At 37.3% G+C, this 21,363-nt stretch overlaps 1 protein-coding gene across 3 annotated transcripts in view; it reads left to right on the plus strand.

Annotated features, from left to right (window-relative positions):
* The window catches only part of LOC126191356 (trafficking protein particle complex subunit 8), a 313,324-nt gene that overhangs the window by 143,104 nt on the left and 148,857 nt on the right, over window positions 1-21,363 (plus strand). For 2 of the 3 annotated variants that reach the window (XM_049932196.1, XM_049932199.1), the window contains 3 exons: window positions 2,540-2,718; window positions 7,648-7,775; window positions 7,896-8,089. In XM_049932196.1, the coding sequence (XP_049788153.1) occupies window positions 2,540-2,718; window positions 7,648-7,775; window positions 7,896-8,089 (501 nt within the window). The remainder of the gene's footprint in view (window positions 1-2,539; window positions 2,719-7,647; window positions 7,776-7,895; window positions 8,090-21,363) is intronic. The other variant, XM_049932197.1, reaches the window with a different exon arrangement.

Raw genomic sequence — 21,363 nt, forward strand, 5'->3', positions numbered from 1 at the left:
TAGAAAGGATATTGTTTAGTAATGAGAGGGCAGTCCAACACTTTATATGTGAATATACACTTTGTTTTAGGTGATCACAGGACACTTCTCAGGAGTATTATAGTTCTTCTTTCAGATTCTCTTTTTAACTTCAAAATTTTAGGACTAAGAATGTGGCTATCCTTAACTTGTAACATCCTTATTGTGGCAAACACATCCTTTAAGAATCATTTTTGTTATTTACTATACTGTTGTTTCATCGATGTTGAAATGTTTTTTGGAAAGCTGCAGTTGTTTGACAGAAACAAAGCAAAGCAAAACAGCTGCATGCCTCATATCTTTTTGGCCTCACTGTTTCTGGGCAAACAGATGAACACATTCTTAATATTTACAGAAAACTTAAACAGCAGCAGATACATTTGTGCACTGCGACCTACATGCTCACACGTTAGCAGCACATTGCTTTGTGCTGCGCAGGTCACTCAAAATGCCACTCACCAATAAGAGTACCAAACTGACTTCGAAACAGCAAGACAAATATCTACTGCAAATTAGTTCAAACCTTTTCTCATAGATAAGTTCAGTGGCTAGGTGGGAAAGTGTAAGACAACAAATCCAAACACCCATGATTCAGTCCTGCCACTGCTAGAACATTTTTGTCATTTCTTGCTTCCTTCACCTGTAGTCATGGATTGTTAGTGTGAAATATGCCAAACTGCACTGTGACTCTTGATTCAATTTTTTAAACAGTAGTTGCCCCTGTAACTGGCTGGGTTCAGATGTCAGAGAAAGCCAGTAGCATAATATATTGAAAAGTACAATGCCTACTAAACCATTATGGTGTTAACATCAACATTTAGCTTGAGGGTGGCATTGTCTTAGTATATTTCAGCAAGTATAAATTGATAATCAATAACAAAATTCAAGACGACAATGCACCTGACACCAGGAGAGTGTGCATTCCATATATTGGTGTTATTTAACAAAAAAAAATAAATAAATAAATAAAATAAATATCTGCTGATGTGTTTGTCATTCAATATAAAAAGTCTTTATCCTCCAACAACACATTATTTAGTAAGACACTGCACATCATAAAAACAAATACTAATAAATTCTCCAGCTGTACCATCTTTAAGATAAAGTGTAATGTGTGTCTACTACAATATGTAGGGCAGACAGGCCAAACTTAAAGACCAGATTCAAGGAATATATAATTGTGTTTTAATAAAACACACTGGGTAAATTTGCATTTGGTATCTACGTATGTGTCACATAACATGCTTTTGACAATACAGACAATAACCAGGTCAGTGACATAAATAAAGACTAAAAAGTGAACCTATATGAAGAACGCGAAATTTTCATACAAAAAGAACAAAACGATAAAATATAGTTGCAGTGAGCTTTCTAAAAGCTTCACTTACCCACTGGTTAATTATTGGTAACAAGGTACAGCTGTTTCTGCTGTAGCAATAAAAAGGATGAAAACCAGAAGTCACCTCCGACTCAGTTACATAATATGTTATAAAATAAATATAGTATTTAAGAATTTAAATTTACCATGTGTATGTAAAAACTGCAAAAATAGGAAATAAATACTAAGTACTTAATATCTGAATTGTGATTAATTATTTAATTTAGTTGTTTTCTTAGATTTGTCATCTGCACTCTGGAATTGTTTGGATGATTTTTTACTTACGATGCACTATCTATCCTTATTTATACACTGTTTGGGCTATTGATGTTTTGATACACAATTCAGTGTTACAAATTTATGTATGTAGTAACTGTATATTGTGTTCAGATAACTGGAAGCCTATCTAAGCAATTTTATCACCATTTATAAACTTCAGTAGTGTATCTGATAAACATGACATGTTGTAACTATTGGAGAGAAACAAAGAGATATAAAAGTGATTACTTTCATCCAGCTGCTACATCTGAAAAAACTCAACTATCTCTGCTTGAAGATCAGGTGTAAACACACCAATTATGCCTTCGATGTTAGTAATAAATGAGACTGACATAGATAACTGATGTTGGTATTTTTCTACTTTTCAAGATAAATTTCTATTTGTCACCTGCAGTGCTGTATTATCTATGTGTGTAAGGGTGCTAAAGTTGTGCACCATGCAAAGCTAATCATGGTGATGATGGGGGCAATGATGACAGTTAGAACTTGCAGCATTTTTCAAATAAATGAATAACTGGGAGTGGAGGGGTCATAGCACAATTATTATAAGTCCTTCCCAAGAACCGGAAGCAAATTTCAAACAATGTGTGCTTATCTTCTGATTTAAAGGTTAGTGATAGGAGTATAAGAACCTTTACACCAAATATACTTCGGTTCTTTTGGAGCTCGAATCTATAATAGACGTCCATCACAGATCATAGCCATCAAAACAGTAAAAACTTTTACACTTTTAGGTTCAAAAGATTTTACCTGAGATTTGTTTGTTATAGTCAGTATATTGATTTTGCTTTGTGTGTATATTCAAGTAGTAAGAATTGTGCTCACAATTGTCCTTAGTGTGTATGTGTGTGTCTAATTTTCCAGCAGTTAATGGCAGAGGAGCGCAGTGTGTCGGACAATTTAACTGTTCTTCCTCTACCAGTTGTGGACAATGACAGCATCAAAGTTTTACTCGGTTCGTTAACATCAACACCCTCAAGTGAAGCAGCCATAGTCTACGCAACTGGTGTTAAATTTGAAGATGATCAGTCTGACAGCAGAAGGTATGTTAAAATTTTAATTTTTATCTCTTTCACATACTTCATATATTATCCCAAAAGAATGATTGGAGACATGTGGCTGGTTGCCTCATATACATACTAACTGTGTGAAGGTTTCTGCACACAGTACTGATGATATTTCTATTTTAATGGCTGCAGTAATGGCCCCCAGCTGGGGGCACAGTTATATTCTTTTGAGTGCATAAGAAATAAAATCTATCAATAGATTCTGAATCTGTGATTAGAATTTGTTACTGCTTGACTGATAAGTGCAGATGATGTGGGCACCAATGTCATGGATATTACATTACATTACATTACGGTGCACAAGCTGTATTCCATGGATCTTTTACAGAGTAGTCGCTGGCGTATGGAAAGAAGCCAGTGTGTTCCACATTCTGTCTTTACATGCACCAGTCATGCCCAACTGATCACCATGTAATCCTCTGTTGGTGGTGTCATCAGATGCAGTAGGGAGGGGCGTGTCGTCAGTTCACTGTCCTACAATTTCTTGATCTTTGAACCAATACTAATGGGTTAAATAGCTCCTCAGTAGCCTCATGAGGCTGAGCACATCCAGTACCAGTCTTCCCACCAAGGAAAAAATCTCAGGCATACCAGGAATTGTACCTGGGTCCCCCACATGGCGGTCAGCTGTGCTGACCACTTAGCTATTAATGTGGATGAAAGAAGTTGAAGATTTAATTTAAGTGTAATACAGAGGAATTACTTTATTACAGGGCTAATTTTAAATATAAACTAAACCAAACTAAAATATTACATTTAAGAATTTGTGTGAAGAAAATCTTCAGTGGAATAGAAGAAGGTGCGGAAGTTCTTTCGTTCAGTAGCCGGCCGGAGTGGCCGAGCGGTTCTAGGCGCTACAGTCTGGAGCCGCGCAACTGCTACGGTCACAGGTTCGAATCCTGCCTCGGGCATGGGTGTGTGTGTGTTGTTGTTAGGTTAGTTAGGTTTAAGTAGTTCTAAGTTCTAGGGGACTGATGACCACAGCAGTTAAGTCCCATAGTGCTCAGAGCCATTTGAACCATTTCCTTCGTTCAGCTGTCAACTAGAATGAGTGGCCACTGCCAAACTGTTGCCAAAAACAAGGTGGACCACCCAGTGGCACAACATGCAGCAGAGCATAACATGCAATATTTCAATGGCTGCTTCACAATTCGTGCCATCTGTATCCTCCCCACCACCAACCTGCACAGATGGGAGCTATCCTTACAGCACATCCTTTGCTCCCATTGGCCTAACCTAATAATCTCACTGCCCCTCACCCACTACCCAAGTGTGTGTGCGTGTGCATGTGCGCACATATGTTTCTCCTGCAAGCCTGATAAAGGAAATTCATTTTGAAATCTAGCAAAGCTCTGTAGCTTTTGTTTGTGTGCCTGTTGATGACACGATGGTTCCACGTTTCGGTGAGTCATCTCCTTTATTCCTATATAATGCACAACACTTAAAAGGTTGACATGGTGGAAGAGCGCATGTGTACAGTTTGCGTCATGTGCTGAAAATTGTGTTTAGTGTTAACACTCTGCCATCCGGCGACACCACAGTGGTACCGTGCACGAAATAGCGGTCAACGGCCGCGACACCACAGTGGTGTCATATGCATAGTATCACTCAGTGGCCAGTGACACAACAGTGGTGTCATGAGCACAATATTGTGCAGTGGCCAGCGACAGCACTTTAGTATCTTTTGCATTCTGTGTGTGTTTTTTTTTTAGGTAACAAGAAGTTACAAACGACAACAAGTTTCTTGTTTTTATAAGTACTTGCGCCCTTTCATCATGGGAGACGAAAGAGACAATATGATTATTTACGATGCGTGGAGTAAAACTTGGAGGTTGCCACTACGTCGCATACTTCTCATCATGATACGGTTGACAGACTTTCCAGTCACATAAAGCAAGACCAACTAATAGGCCTACGTATTTCCAAAACAAATAAACAAAAATGAAGAAACTGTCATGTATGTTCCAAAAAAAAAACTTAATGTGCAGTCATGTGGAGTTGTGTTACATCTTGGAGACTGTTTTGCTGCATATCATATGAAAGAGAAATACTAAGTACCAAAGACAATGCAAATAAACAAATATATGAAACCAACAAATTTTCTATTTATTTACGTATTTATATCTTCAAAATTTCATGAAAGTAGGGGAACAGGGTTGAGATATTATGAGAAATAATGATGAGATTAGTAAAAGGTAACAATTTATAATCTCCCAATAATGTCAAGAACGGCTGGCGACAAGCCAAGTAATCCGAATTAGTGCTGCTGGCACCAAGCAAATAATTTTGTATGAGATGTGTGGATGGCAAAATTTTAAAAGCAGAATGACAGTGCTTCACCAGCATTGTGGCAAGAGCACAGGTAGAGCTATATCAGTACCCTCAGTGTCCGCCTCCGTACCGTAGCAGTAGCGTTACCGCCTACCACGCAGGGGACCCGGGTTCGATTCCCAGCAGAGGACTGGGTGTTGTGCGTCCTTCATCATCATTGACTCTCAAGTCGCCAATGTGGCGTCACCTAAAAAGGACTTGCAATACGGCGGCCAAACTCCCCCTAATGGGGCTTCCCAGCCAACAATGCCATACTATCATTTCATTTCATTTCATTTCATTTCAGTACCCTCAGTTATAAGAAATATATTCAGAGAAAAGTATCTAGGACAGAGTGTTCTGTCACTTATGTCTACAATACCACAACATATAAGTTGAATGTGATGCATACAAATGAAAATATATGTGTGTTTCAGGCCATTGATGATTCCTTAATAAATTGAAGTGGAATATGACCCCAAAAACACTTATTGCCTTTATTAGTTGCATACAGATAGCCCTAACCTAAAAATCATTGACTTAATAGTTCTTACACTACAAACATAGCTTAACTAAGGTGCTTCATTAGCAATAGACAATGAGTTTTCCAATTAAGGTGGTGATCTATCTGTAGTCCTGCAAACATAACACTTTCCACAAACCATCTGTTGATGTTATCAAATATTTCATTAGCTGCCATTTCAGTAAAGGGATAGGTACTATTATTTTTTTCATATGCTTGTACATACACAAAAAGGCCAAAAATTTGCATCTTCTGAAACTGCAAGTTGAAGATATTTATGTATATTAGAAACAACAAAACACCCAAAATAGAACCTTGTGGTATGCCACATATGATAACTTCAAATTCTGAATGCCCATTGTTATGTGATTGGCACAGAACTGATACACATTGCTTTCTGTAATTCATATAAGATAAAAATCATGAACTTGCTGCATATACTATTCCATAATATAGTCCGGCTTGCCACAGCAACCAGAGACAGGTTTTGTGTGTGTGTGTGTGTGTGTGTGTGTGTGTGTGTGTGTGTGTGTGTGTGTAGGGGGGCCCTTTGCCGAAAAATTTAAGTGTATAGCAGTACTTTCATCGTGTCTGTTAGTGACTCAGCACTTCTCTGTACAGTGAGTAGCAGTCTATCTTTTTCACAATATTATTGTTATTCCATCCTGGACTTACCATTGTTTGATCCCATATTGTTTTTAACTTTTTGATGACTCATATTATCAAAAATCTTAGCCAAGTTACAAAATATTCTCAGTGGGAGTAATTTTGCATTTGTTGATTCTGGTGCATCATCTGTCAAGCCTCTTCAAGTGACAGTCCATTTTGGAATACAGACTATGTACTATGTAGCACATTTTCCCATATAAAGTGATAGGGGCTGATATGATATTTCTATTGTTTCTGTAGTCCAGGATTTAGGTACATTTAATCTGCGTTCACAGTTTAATTTCTTTGGAAAACAGTTGTCATGGTAGTCTATGACTAAATATGGAATGCATTAGATTTTTTACTTACACCAGGGCTTAATAACACAAATTTCTGTATTTTTTATATTCTTTTTGAAGTTCTCAACTCCTTTTATATTTATTACCCTTGTAGTTTTCCCATTGTTTTTATGTGACATGCACTCTGCTACTGAACACCAGGAGTAAACGTTCGTGGTATGAGAAGCACTTAATTATAGAAATTACCATATGATTTTCCAGTCTCATTGCATCTATAAAAATGCTGTCAGTAGCTCCTCTAATTATTGCTGCAAATTGTATGAGTGGACCTAGATTATATGACATGGCAAGGGGCCCAAGTATACCTCTAGTATAAGAATGCTCTAAAAAAATTAAATTTCATTATTACTGACTCATTCTGCTTGGAAGTCAAGAAGTTTGATAATGCACAAATTGTGTCATAAGTAATTCAAAATTGCCAGCTGTAGCCCTGTTTATTGTGACTATTATTATTATTATTATTATTATTATTATTGTTATTAACCTTTTTGAAAATCTAGTTCTGCAGCACAAGCATCAAAATGCTGGTCACTGCAAAATCTGAGTATTATTATTATTATTATTATTATTATTATTAGTAGTAGTAGTAGTAGTAGTAGTAGTAGTGTCTCCTCTTAATGTACATCGCAGTTCCTACTTTCTCCATACTGGATTAACAGTAACTGGATGTTTATATCCACGTTTAACACAGACATATGTCATACTCCGGATTTTACTGTCTAACCGTTTAATGGAACTTGTAAAAAATAATTTAGAAACAGAAACTTCAATAGACACAATAAATTTTAGACCTATCTTTCACTAACAATTGTTATGATGAAACATCTTTTCTTCCTCTTCCAGATTGTCAGTAAAATAAGATCCACTGTTAATTGCACATATGTGCTAAAATATGCTTGAGAAAAAAACTAACATTGGTAAAAAGGTGGTGTAACTCAGTCCTATAATCTTAAAGCACACTAAGTTAATTTGCTCTCCCAGGTTTTGAATTTTAACATTGTGATCAAATAGATGTAAATACTTTTGGTTTGTTCTTTTTTGAATGTCAGTCTCTACTTGACATAGGTGGACAAAATTAGAAGAGACATTAGTAACTGAAGCACAAGGTACTTTGCCGATGATCTTCAGACCAACACTCCAACTTTTTTCCAATGAGACTGTGAATACCTCCAAACCCATTGCTATTGTGAGAGGTAAGATGATTTTGTGATTGATATTATGTTCATATAATGCTAAATTATCAATAGAATTAGCCTTGTAATTTGTTGATGTATAATGGGAAACTGTATACTGGTTCTCTTTCTCATTAACAGAGCCAATATATGTGAGAATAATTCTGAAGAATCCTTTACACATTCCACTGCCTCTTTTGAATGTTCATTTATTATGGAACTTTAAAAATGGTAAAAGTGAGATAAGTAATGAATCCAGCAAAAGTACAAAGAATGTTGAAATTGAAACACAATGCATAGATGCTGTTGTTGTTAAGCCGGACAGTGATGAAGAGGTAAGTGTGTGTTGTGAAACATTGAAATATTATATTATTTGTATTTTTGTGTGCTACATTGGCTTCCTAAATCCTCTTCTGGAGTGTTAAACACACTTTTCTTTTCATTCTGGTACATAAAAAATGATCTTCATCAGTTATATTGACTCAGTGTTATTTAAATACTCCCTCTTGTTTATTAATGAATTGACTCAGTTGATATTGGTCAAGAGTAACTCACCTATATCATTATAAATAGTAATCTGTCTGCAAACATCAATTATCTGTGTAACACAGCTAACATGTATGTTGAGATCTTTAATCAGTACAATGAGATAATTTGGAGGAGGCATGGTTAGTAAGAGAGGTCATTAATTTTGTTCAAATTTGTTGGCTTTCCCCATTTTATTGCCTTATATCAAATGGGAATGTTCGAATACTTTTGCACAAGAAAATAAACCTCCAATCAAGCAGGGAAAGTTTACTTTGAAGTAATTTTTGTCTTAGTGTTGTTGTGTAAATTGCACATTTGAAATTTATCTGAAGTGGAATTTTATTACTAGCAACAAATACCATTAAGTAAGAAATACACTGCAATTGATTGTAATGATTACAAATTCATAGAAGAGGGGTCTTCTGAGGTATGATTAATTGCTTTACACTAAGTTTTTATTGTTAGCTTTTGTTAGATGAATTCTTTGCTTCCTTAGCTGCAATGCATCTGGAAGATACTTCAGTAAAACAAAAGGGACTGAATGTGGAAATATGCCACCACCTGGGCCTTGATGTCAAAATGCTGAGAGAAACTTTTAAGTGAAGAATTGTTGAATTGAGCTTCTTGGTTAGTTTTTTGATGTCTTAAATCTATTTAATGGTTATCTAAATGGGCCCTACATAATTTCATATGTACTGTTTCATGTACTGTATGACCATTAATGTCTCTTTCTAGTACCAGCAAGTCATTGCACAGTGTAACTGAGGTGATGAAAGTCATGGAATAGCGATATCAGATGACAACAGTGTTTTGTGCACAATGTTTGAAAGGGTAGTGCTTTGGTGAAGCTGTCATTTGTACACAGGTAATTCATGTGAAAAGGTGCATGATGTGATTATGGCAGCACGATGGGAATTGAGACTTTGAAAGCGGAACGGTTGTTGGAACTAGACATGCTGTCCATTCCATTTTGGAAAGCGTTACGAAATTCAATATTCTGAGAGTCGCAGTGTCGAGTGTGCTGAGAATACCGTATTTCAAGTATTACCTCTCACCGCGCACGGACAACACAGTAACCAACAGCCTTCACTTAATGACTGAGAGCGTTTGCGTTTGCATAGTGTTGTCAGTGCTAACAGACAAGCAGCACTGCGTGAAATAACTACAGAAATCAATGTTGGACATATGATGAACATATCCGTTAGAACAGGGCAGTGAAATCTGCCATTAATGGACTATAGCAGCAGACGACCAATGCGAGTGCCTTTGCAAATAGCATGACATCACCTGCAGTGTCTCTCCTGTGCTCGTAACCATATCGGTTGGACCCTAGACAACTGGAAAAACGTGGCCTGATCAGTTAAGTCCCAGTTTCAGTTGGTAAGAGATGACGGTAGGGTTAGAGTGTGGAACAAACACTACAAACTCATACATCCAAGTTGTCAACAAGGCACTGTGCTAGCTGGTGGTGCTCCCTAATGGTATAAGATGTATGTCATAGATGTGACTGAAAGTCATGGTAAAGGCATCCGTTTTGGGCTCTCCCCATCTTCAAATGACCGAATGACAAATATATTTTGTTATAGTCTTTCAAAATTACACACATATATAAACAGAGCCCCTATACTAAACCACCACATAACAACAGGACATTTAAGAGGTATTACGTACTCTTTGATACAAAGTGAACATAAAACTTTGACAAAGTTGTCAAGTAAAGTCAAAAGTGATGCAAGTTTTACAATTACACACAGCAAAATGAGATTTCAACTAAACATGTGTTCTGCTAACAGCCAAGTGATGTGGCTGTCAGCTGTTCCTACTTAAGAGAACTAGATGGCACGAGGTGGCTTATGCCGTGCGGCACTGCCGTCATGGCTGATACTTCATTAAAAATAGAAATAACACTATCAATTACAAAATTCATACAGTTTTCAGTTTTTTATGCCAACCTTAGGCGAAGACAAATTTAAATCGTATAGGGTTTTATTTCATAGAGTGTGCTTGTTAACACTGGCTAGCTTAAGTGCTAAGGTGCTACCACATATGATGCACATGTAATTACAATTTATAATTTGCAATTTATAAGCACGTTAGATTGAACAATAGACTATACATAACTTTTCTTTCCTTGCCCCCTCTTAAGTTATACACACCACACTATGCCAACATGAGAATAGGCAGTTACAATCAAGTTACAGTTACTTGCAAAAAAACAGTTCAAAAAATATACTTTTAAACAGGAAAGACAGAGCCTGTGTCAATATGTAAAAGCTTTTATGTGCACCATAATGCATACAAAAAAGTGATGCCTAATCAAGTGAAACATGGAGTTACAGTTATTCATTGATTTATTTTTTATTTATTTATTTTTTTTCATAAATACCCTCTATTTTAATCAAGAACTCATGTGTGATGTATACAGGATTTTGTACTAAAACACATTTTTGTAGAATATTGGCTAATAGTTTTACCCTATGTTAAAAGTTGCTAGGTAAACCAACGGATATGTAGGAGAATCCCATTCTACCCACAGGGAGGTATCGAAAAAGGCCCTTGTTTTTTGCAGACTGAACTTTGTTAATGCCGACCACTTAGTGTTTTAATACAGAATCCTGTATACATCATAAATGAGATCTTAATTCATATAGAGGGTGTGAATGAAAAAATAAAATTAAATAAATAAATCAATTACTGCAGCTCCATGTTTCACATGGTTAGGCATTGCTTTTTTGCAAGCATTATGTTGCCTGTAAAAGCATTTACATATTGACACAAGCTCTGCCTTTGATTTTTATTGTATACTTTTTAGATGGCTTTATTGCAAATATCCATAAATTGTTTGTAACTACCTATTCTCATGTTGGCATAGTATTGTATGTATAATATAAAACAGAGGAAGGAAAGAAAAGTTCATGTATAGTCTATAATTTGATCTAACGTGCTTATAAATTGCAAATTGTAATTATGTGTGCGTCAAACACGGTAGCACCTTAGCACATAAGCTAGCCAGTGTTAACAAGCACACTCTATGAAATAAAACCATATATGACTTAAGTTTGCCTGCATGTAAGGGTGGCATAAAAAATTGAAAAATTGTACAAATTTTGTAATTGATAATATTATTTCTATTTGTAATGACTTATCAACGAGCTCCACAGGGCATATGCCAACTAGTATCAACTAGTTCTCTTGAGCATGAATGGCCACCAGTCACATCACCCCGCTGTTAGCAGCACACATGTGTAGCTGAAATCTCATTTTGCTGTATGGAACTGTTGCTTTTGACATTGCTTGACAACTTTGTCAAAGTTGTATGTTCACTTTGTATCAAAGACTATGTATTACATCGTAAATGTCTTGTTGTTATATGATGGTTTAGCACAGGGTCTCCATTTATATGTGTGTGTAAATTTTGCAAGATTGTAACAAAGTATATTTGTCACCAGGTCATCTGAAGATGGGCTGAGCTCAAAATGCATAATGAATGAAGAAATAGTCCAAAAACAGACTGTGATTATTATTTCATCACCAACCAGCTATTTTAAAGTCTGTTTTTATCTAGGTATGGGCTGTGTACATGGAATGGACTAGGACCTCTGATCCAACTGAACCAATCATTGGCTCTAAATGGTTATGTTCAGCTACTTGGAGACCGAAAGAAAGATGGAATTGTTATGAATGACAGTGCGCCGTATTACCGGGTTAAAATTGCTAACGATTTGCTTGAAGAACATTCTGGACAATTCAAGCAAATGATTTGGCCACTCGGCTTGGCCAACATGAATCCCATGGGACACTTATGAGACATAGTTGAGAGGTCAGTTTATGCACAAAATTCTCACCGGCAACACTTTCTTTGTTACGAATGGCTATAGAGGCAGCATATCTCAGTATTTCTGCAAGGGACTTCCGACGACTTGCTGACTCCATGCCATGTCAAGTTGCTGCACTACACTGCTGAAAAGGAAGTCCAACACAATATTAAAAGGTATCCCACGACTCGTGCCATATCATGTTGTTGCACTATGGCAGGCAAAAAGAGGTCTAACACAATATTAGAAGGTATCCCATGACTTTTCTCACCTGAGTGTAAGGTTTTGTGAAATTAAGACTATTCATGTTTGCTGTAGACCAGTTGTTGACTTGTTTAGTTATCAGTCATGTAATGGTTGAGTTTAAGCCCTTCATTGGGATGCATGTGTCTTCAGTAAACATTAGATTTCATGCAGTCCTTTGCACACATTGGAGAGCCTTTTTTTGTATATTACGAACAGAAATGGGCAGTACCAAACTTTGACAATCCATACTTTGCTTCTCCATTGTTTAGTTTTATTCCTGTGATGTTATTTCTCAATGTTGTCTGCTTTTCTGTTCTGAGAGAGGGCTATCATTAATCTCAGAATGTTTTCATGAGTGAAGTTTCATGGACCAGTCAATAAAAATCTTATCAAAGTCACAGTATATTAACCATTTGGCTGTTGCAGCTGCACATCCAGCTGGCCATGTCAGGCATGCCCTTGAGGTCACCTCAGTCATTTATCTGCACTAACAGCCATCTTCGTGGACTGCTATCTGTGCCAGAGCTCTTGGCACCACCGAGCTCGCAATGTGCTGAGTATTTCTGGAGCCAGGGCAGTCTGAGTGTCATCACCGACATTACAAATAACCACAGTGTATCTGGATACTTATTCCATACCTTTAAATCTGGAGGTGAACTGCTCGACAGGCATAATGCACACTGAAACTGCTTATGCTGCTAACATGTAACTCCTCATCAAAGGTTTTCTTTCATTTGCAATTAGTTCTTGTGAATCATCATAAGGCCTCTGTATACATCTGAGTTTTATTTGACATCTGGTACGTAATTATCAGGTTTTTAAACATAACTTACGATGTAAACTTGGGAGAACCGGTAACGATCAAACATTGACGTTCGCCTGTACTACCACAATAATTTGCCCACAGACAACTTTTGAAGGAAGTGTCAGATGCCGAGATATACTTTCAAAGCTATTTGCTATGTCTTGAGCTCATTAACCCAATAAATTATCCTCAGGGAATCTTAAAAATCAAAAAGTCAGCGTTTCTGAATTCTTTTTATACAGGACACAATTGTTACTGTACAATAGAAATATACTGTACGTGACATCTCTATATATACGTAACATAAATACATATATATTTTTTGTGCGTAACATCTCTATATATAAAAATGAACTGCTGTCCGCTAGTCTCACTAAAACTCAGAAATGGCTTAACCGATTTGGATGATTCTTTTTTTGTTGCATTCATAATTGTTAAGGCAAGGTTTGTGTGAAAGAAAAGTTTGGAAAAGTTGCCTAGAAAATTGGAAAGTTCTGGAAGTACTGAAAGGGCTATTTTCTGTGATTTTCAACGATATTTGTTATTCATGATTGAAACAATTGATATGAATAATTCTTTTTTTGTTTTGTTCATTATGGTCTTAGACTTGAAGCATCCAGTCTGTGTTTGTTAGCACAGACTGGATGTTTCACTTGTTCGTACGTCAGGTGTTTGTCAGCAGAGTAATTCATTTGGAGAGGCTCTTAAAGCTCAGATAATTTTGAAGTTTTACTTATTTACTTTCATTTTTATTTTTTTTTTCACTGTTATATTTCCCATCCTTCTTTCTGATGCAGGCTTTCAACCGGCAGTGGTGAAGTTAAAAGGATTTTTTATTTTTGTACTTATTTTTCAGTTTTTGCTTTTTTGTTTTTTAATTTTTAAATAATTTTTTTCAGAAGTGAGGGCTTAATTTCATCTTGCAGATGTAGAAACTAGGCTAAAACTTCTTTGTGTGGTATGTTTCACAACCATGGCACAACACACAAGGGCATGTTGCGTGTTTTGCATTCATATTTTGTTTCTCGGGGCACATTCTCTATCGAGCAGGCTGCACGCCTATTCTATAGTCCACGTTTCTTGGACTGGTCACTTATAATGACGTGTGGAAAGTGCCTTCCAGTAAAGCGCAGAGGATTCTCGTCATCAGAGCATCTTCCTTTCTTATCTCCTCTCTGTTCTGTAGTAAATTTTTCCAAGTTCTCGTACCAGACATAAATGAAAATTATCTGTAAAGAGTGTGAGCATTCAAAACACAATGGTCCACTACAAGAAAAAAACCTTTTTGCACCATTTTCAGGTTTACACAAAGATCCAACTGATTTTTAGGGCCTCCCTTCTACCCTCACAGCCCTTCCAAACGCTCACCTTGTTTTTCCTTCTTCGGCTAGCTTCTATGCTTTTGTCATTATTATTATTATTATTATTATTATTAAGAGTCCATCCTTCTACCAACATTTTTTACTTTTTTACTTTTTTATGTTTTTGAAGCCAAATCCTCATTTTTCTTACTTTTTTGCAAGTGCTCGGCCACTATTCTCTCTCTCTCTCTCTCTCTCTCTCTCTCTCTCTCTCTCTCTCTCACCTCTTCCCCCCTCCCCACCTCCCACCGCCCCCCCCTATCCGGCTTCCTATTTTTTTTATGTAAGCTGGATGCCTTAATTACCTTTGCTAACATAAACGAGAATAAATATTTCTTCTTAATATTAATCAAAGGAAATGAATCTTCCTCTTGATAATGGAAAGACAAATATATTAAAATAAACTGATTGTGAAGTCTCATATTCATAAGAAAACATAAAATCTTGTATACTTTTGAAAAACTTTTTTTAGAACTTAAAACTTCTCTGCTTATAGCATAAGATGATCAAAAAATAAAATACATAAAATTTATGTCTAATGTCTTCATGAGGATGTAGTCTGGTGCGTCTTGACATGGACTTGATTTCTTTTCTGTAGTGTCTCGCGAAAGGATCGAAGACATTATGGTACCAGTTATCTATAATCATGCAAGGCTGACATCTCTGAATTCTGTACCAATCTTAATCTATTATTGTTCTGTGTATAATTTTATTCCATGATTCTATTTAGGAAACATGCGTAATTTCTTTTGTAGTCTTTTGTCCGCATGATATGATGGTGCTGAGTCATTAGATACACCCAGTAATCTTCTTTGCTTTTATTTTCTGCCTTCAAGATACAGTGCAGCATGTGACCTTTTAGCCAGTTAACTGCATTTCTTTTCGTATTAGGATATGGCACTGCGTCTGGAGTCAGAAAATCTGCGGCGGTGAAAACTGTTGGAGATGTTCTGTTACTGGTCACTAATTTCTGCTAACTATATGCCATACGTCTCTTACTCTTTCACGCACGAATCAGTGTTCTTCAGTGTCAAGGAGGTTGCATAACGTGCACAAGGGCGAATTTGTGAGATGTATAGCATGCAATTTGGAATTAGTTGATATTTTCCTGTTGACTGCATTATACCAAGTTGCTTTCACCTTAGAGGGTAAGTTCCGATCGTGGATATTTTTCCAAATTGCAGACCAGTCGTTTCTGGGGTATTTTCATTCAATAATATTTCCTTCCTTATCTTCCATCAAATATGCACAGATGTCCTTTACTTTCGTCAACTGCTGCTCTGAGAGCCTTAATGAGATATAACTGTACTCAATGAGAAAAGTTTTTAGGTGACAAAGACCAGCTGGTATATGCTGCACATCTATTGGCGGCTGCATGCTTGCAGGAGCAATTTCATTCAGCAAGTGGGCTGTTAAGCTGCCCAGCAACTGTTTCCATTGCTTGTACATTCGACACACATATAATGCATGTGACCTGTAACTGACATCAACGTGGTTTAAACCTCCTTTCCTTGTTGGGACTGTTAGTGTATTGAACTTCACTTTGAAAATGTTGCCTTGGCTTATAAAGCTTCCTGTCGTGGACAAAATTCTTCTGGCTGTTTCTAATGACATCGGGAAAGCTTGTACAACTTAGTTAAGTTTGGATGTTATATACACATTTACTAGAGTGGTTTTCTGTATCTCGTCCAGTTGCCTCATACTGTTTCCTTGTACAGATGCTCATATACTTGCAAGTAGTTTTTTTTTTTTTAATAATTGACAGCAATGGTGTGTTGGATGTTGCTCCTAAATTCAATACTCAAACATTTCAATGTGGATACCTCCGTCAATTGTCCCTGATTTTGCATGCATATTCCTCTGCCTATGTTCAAGATGCCTGACTTCCTTTTATTTAGTTTGGCGCCAGAAGCAAGTTCATATGGGTGTACAATCTGAACAGCTTTCGCCACTTCATCTTCATTTATAACCAGGACGCCCAAGTCATCAGCGTAAGCGTTGCACACTATTGTCTTGCCGTTTCATGTAAGCGTTGCACACTATTTTCTTGCCGTTTATGCATAATCCTTGCAGGTGATGCGTGAGTGTCATGAGGAGAGGTTTTATTGCTATTGCGAAAAGGCCCATTGACATTGGGCAACCTTGTCGTATGGGTCCAGTCAGCTCAATCTAGTTACTTAGTTGTCCATTTATCATTATTTGTGCTATACTGTTTTTCAAAATTTGTTGAATAATCCTCATGAATCGTGGTGGGAATCCCATTACTTCCATGATTCCGAGGAGATACTTATCATCTATTCTGTCAAATGCCTTCTTGAAGTCTAATGACACAGCACATTTTATTCGGCATACATTTGCGGTTGATATTATATCCCTATATTCGCATATAGTCTGATAGATGTTTCTGTCTTTGCCTACACATGTTTGGTACGGCCCAGTACAGAGTTAACAACCATTTTTATTCTTCTTGCTAATACGCGGGCCATAATTTTGTAATCACTGTTGAGTTATGTTAAACCCACTCCACCACGTCGTCTTTGTTGCTGCATGAAGTCATTGGTGCAGGTGTCTGTGTGTCTCATTACTATCCTGTACACCTTCTGCCTCCTTCTGAAGTGTTGGGAACCCTCTCCAATCCCCCCTCCCACTTCCCACCTCCCTTCCTCCCTTGGCCATTTCACCAGACATGACGCCTTACTCCAGGCTACCTGCAGAACTGCATTCCCAGTATTCAAACACTACAATGTCACAATGTAGCTGTACAGGTCTGTGTTGGTAGAGGTCAACTATTTTAGGACCACCTCATGGATTTTAACTTTTCTCTAATGAACACAGGGCCCCAACTCATCATACTGCCATCCATGGTAGCTTTCCTGCAGTTGAATTAATATGTCAAAGTCATAGTCTCCCACCTACAAAAGAATGGCATGCCCACAGCTATTTTTGTGACAGTCACCATTATTTAATTGACAGCACATTCGAGGCTCGCTGACACTCCACCGAACATGTGTTACAATGTTGTTGATGAGATAGTGCAATAAACACTAAATGAATGCTTCTGGACCATCTTGATGAAAGTTATGTATCCTGATGGTCTCAAGAAATAGCTGAGGCAATCAGAAACAGATTAAAAGTATTACAGTGACAAAGGAGACTGACAACATGATTTACATAAACAAGTGCAATAAAAAGCATGTTATTCAGTCAAACAATAGATGGGGGGTTATTGGGAACAACATGTTGCTGCAATGAACACACTTAGAGGAGATGCCTAGGTGTAGGCAAAATTGCAGCGTAACAATGGACGTTCTTTCTCAGTTGGAATATCTGAAGTTTTAGACTGAGGAGTTCATAAGATCACTCATTTTGAAATAACTAATTAACTAGTGAAGCACTGTGCCAAAATATTGATTTCACAGAATTTTCGCCCAGATTTTACTTGACATTGAATATTAACAGAACAGATTATTGTCTTTTAATACTCAACAGATAGAGACGTAGAACACCCATTTTAAATTTAGGGAATCCAACAGTGCACTAGCACAGTGCCAAGGAAACACTCTTACAGCCAGATAATCCTGACAACCATTTGCTACAACACATTAGTGAATGTAACAAATTTGACATTACAATACAGGGCTGTTGCTACCACTGATGTGAGAAAGCACACCCTTTTGGATTTTAACATTTTTATTGTTTAGTTAGTTCTTCCATGCTTGGACTTTTAAGGGACACAACTTAACAACAAACTGTCTGACACAGAAACAAATTGTCTACCTGTCAGTCATGACATGTCAGTAATTAATTATCATCTACTGTATTTACTCGTATCTAAGCCGCACTTTTTTTCCGGTTTTTGTAATCCAAAAAACTGCCTGCGGCTTAGAATAGAGTGCAAAGTAAGCAGAAGTTCTGAAAAATGTTGGTAGGTGCCGCCACAACTAACGTCTGCCGTCGAATATATGTAGCGCTACACAGGCATACTTTGCAAGCACAAAGATAAATACTGGCGCCAAAACCTCTGTGCCAGTAAATAAATTAAAAAAGGTGGAAGACGAGATTTTTTCTCTGCCCCGAGTTTCGACCACTGTATTTTCATACATTATCCAACAAAGTAAATACAAATTGAGTATTGTTCATCTTCGAATGTAGCAGCATTTCAATGTACTACAAAAATCCGGCTGGCAAGACTGTTTGGGACGTTTGTCGATATGGCCAACTCTACATTCTGAATTTTTTCCTACCTGTGAGACGAGATGGTTGCTAATAGGAACTTTTATGAATTGTGAATCACATGCAGTATTCTCTTCACCACAAGATTAATATGAATATAAACATTTTGCCATGTATTGTTTCGTGTTTGCTGCTATCTCATTTAAATCCTGTCTGCCTAATAAACTACGAAACTAGAGTGAGACAACAGCAAACACAGAAGAATATACATATCATGTCATGTTTATATTCATATTGTTATGCCTAATAGTGATACAGTCAGAAATGAAGCACGGCAATTGACTAGAGTTTTAAACCTAAGATGACTCTAATTTCTGTGCAGAATGCAATGTACTAAAGAGGTGTCTGCAAAGATTTTCAAACGGAGAAAAATTTTCACTAAACTCTCGTTCAGAACATCTTCTATCATACGCAGACTATCATTTGGTTCTTGTTGATCATTATCAAAGAAAGCAGCAGTGTGAATAGCAACAAATAGCATTCTCTTGCCATTGTTTCACGAATGAGATGATTCCTCTCTCTTTTTTTTATTGTAAGCGGCGGTAGCATGCACAAAAAAAAAAGCCATGCCGCGAGTGGCGATAGGCTGTAAACACTCATTGTCAGAATGCGACAAACAGTGCATGACACAGTACAGTAATGCATTTTCAGCTTGGAGTGACGTAAACACCTATAACAAAGAGAACAGCACTTATCAGATCAAAGAAAAATAAGCAATCGATTCAAACCAGACGAAGCACGTGAAAAAGGAAGGATACCTGTATAAATATGGACGGAGCGCCTGACGCACAGCAATAGCTACCTGGTAAAGCTTAACTGCTAAGCTCACGACTCGAACGAAATTAGTGTAGCTGTATCGTCATTCATTCGAACTAAATTGTGTCTCACATTACAATGGAACAACATTGTTTCGATATGGAGGTGCGGCCTAAAATTTTTCTCTCCCCTTGAATTTCGAGCCTCAAATTTCAGGTGCGGCTTAGATTCGGGAAATTTTTTTTTCCTTGATATCGAGTCTCATTTTTCAGGTGCGGCTTAGATTCGAGTAAATACAGTACTTGGTAATTACAGATGATCAGGATATGCTATAAATGACAACACAATGTATGTCAACTTACTTTATTGGTTCTCAGCTATGAATGTTCCTAACTGTGCCTACCACACCCACACTTTTGTAATCCACACTGATAAATTTTCATTTGAGAGAAGTCTGTACTATAGTTCTGTGTCGTTACGCTCAGCAGAATATTGCCTTTAGCTGGCCATTCAGAAGACATACATGTGGGCCCAAAATCATGGGTGTAGTTTTCCATCCAAAAGATCAGAGATCATGCACTTGGGCAGAATTTGATTTGCCCACTCACACCCAAGTTTATCTAAATAACCAAAGGCTGGAAGTCATTCACAACTTTCACTTTTTAGAACATTAGTTCGAGGACAAACTAACATTGTTACCGCATACAAAGCAGCTGAAGACAATTTGTATATGGAAATTAAACTCTCTACACCTCCACAGAAACACTTCTTCAGGAGCAGATCAACAATCTTTAGTCTATGCATCTGTTACTTATGGATCTGCGATCCCTTCTATTGTAGACCTATTAGGTTGTGTACTTCCCAGCAGAAGCCAACAAAAATGTTTAAAAACTACTATGTCTTTCTACTGATGCAGTATGTATATGGAGCATTAATATCAATACATAAAGCTGTCACAGACCTACAACTTCAACCACATAGAAATATTCTCCTGTGCAGTGAATCCCTCAGTAATTGGGAGGCAATTTAAAATTACTCTTTGATACACCTGTTGCTCTCTGCCATTCACTACCTTTTATACAACATCCGCAATACAGGAACCTCTGTGACATATCTCCTGATGATCTCTCATCACCACGCACATCGTGCTGATACTGTAGCCAAGGAAATCTGCGCTGACCCGCCTCGGATGCTATATATTACAAAAATAGGGAGATAAATGGATGGACAACAATCAGCTCAACAAACTAAGTTTGATAAAAACCTACATCAAAGAGGAGAATAACACGTTGACACTCAGAGAGAGAAGTTGTAGTCTTACATTATATCCGTACTGGTATACTTATCTCATACGTGGCTACATAATGTGGAAGAGGAGCATCCTCAGTAGATCTGCAGAGTGATATTGACAGTCAGCCACATTGTGCAATGTAGATGATGTCTTAAAAGTCATTGCCACAGATTGTAGATGATGATGCAACAAAAGCAGCCCATGTTTTTACCTATGTATGGGTAAGTGAATATTGTCATTTGATTTAAAGCAATCATTTTAGTAGGAAAGTTCTGGTGGAATGTAAATACTTCATAACTATTGGAGACCGCTTACTGAGAAGCAGAAGCGTTGAGCTGATGACACACACACACACACACACACACACACACACACACACACACACACACTCTCTCTCACTCTCTCTCTCTCTCTCTCTCTCTCTCTCTCTCTCTTTGCTGGCCAGACACTCAGTACCAGGAATGCAGTTCGCAAGGTGGATTCGGGTGAGTGGAGGTAGAAAAACATGGGAGGCAGGAAGAAAGATTGTGGCTGGGTCAAAAATGGAGGCCAGGATCTTTGTGGGAGCCAAGGA

Source organism: Schistocerca cancellata, chromosome 6, assembly GCF_023864275.1.
Source record: "Schistocerca cancellata isolate TAMUIC-IGC-003103 chromosome 6, iqSchCanc2.1, whole genome shotgun sequence".
NCBI classification, from domain to species: Eukaryota; Metazoa; Arthropoda; class Insecta; order Orthoptera; family Acrididae; genus Schistocerca; species Schistocerca cancellata.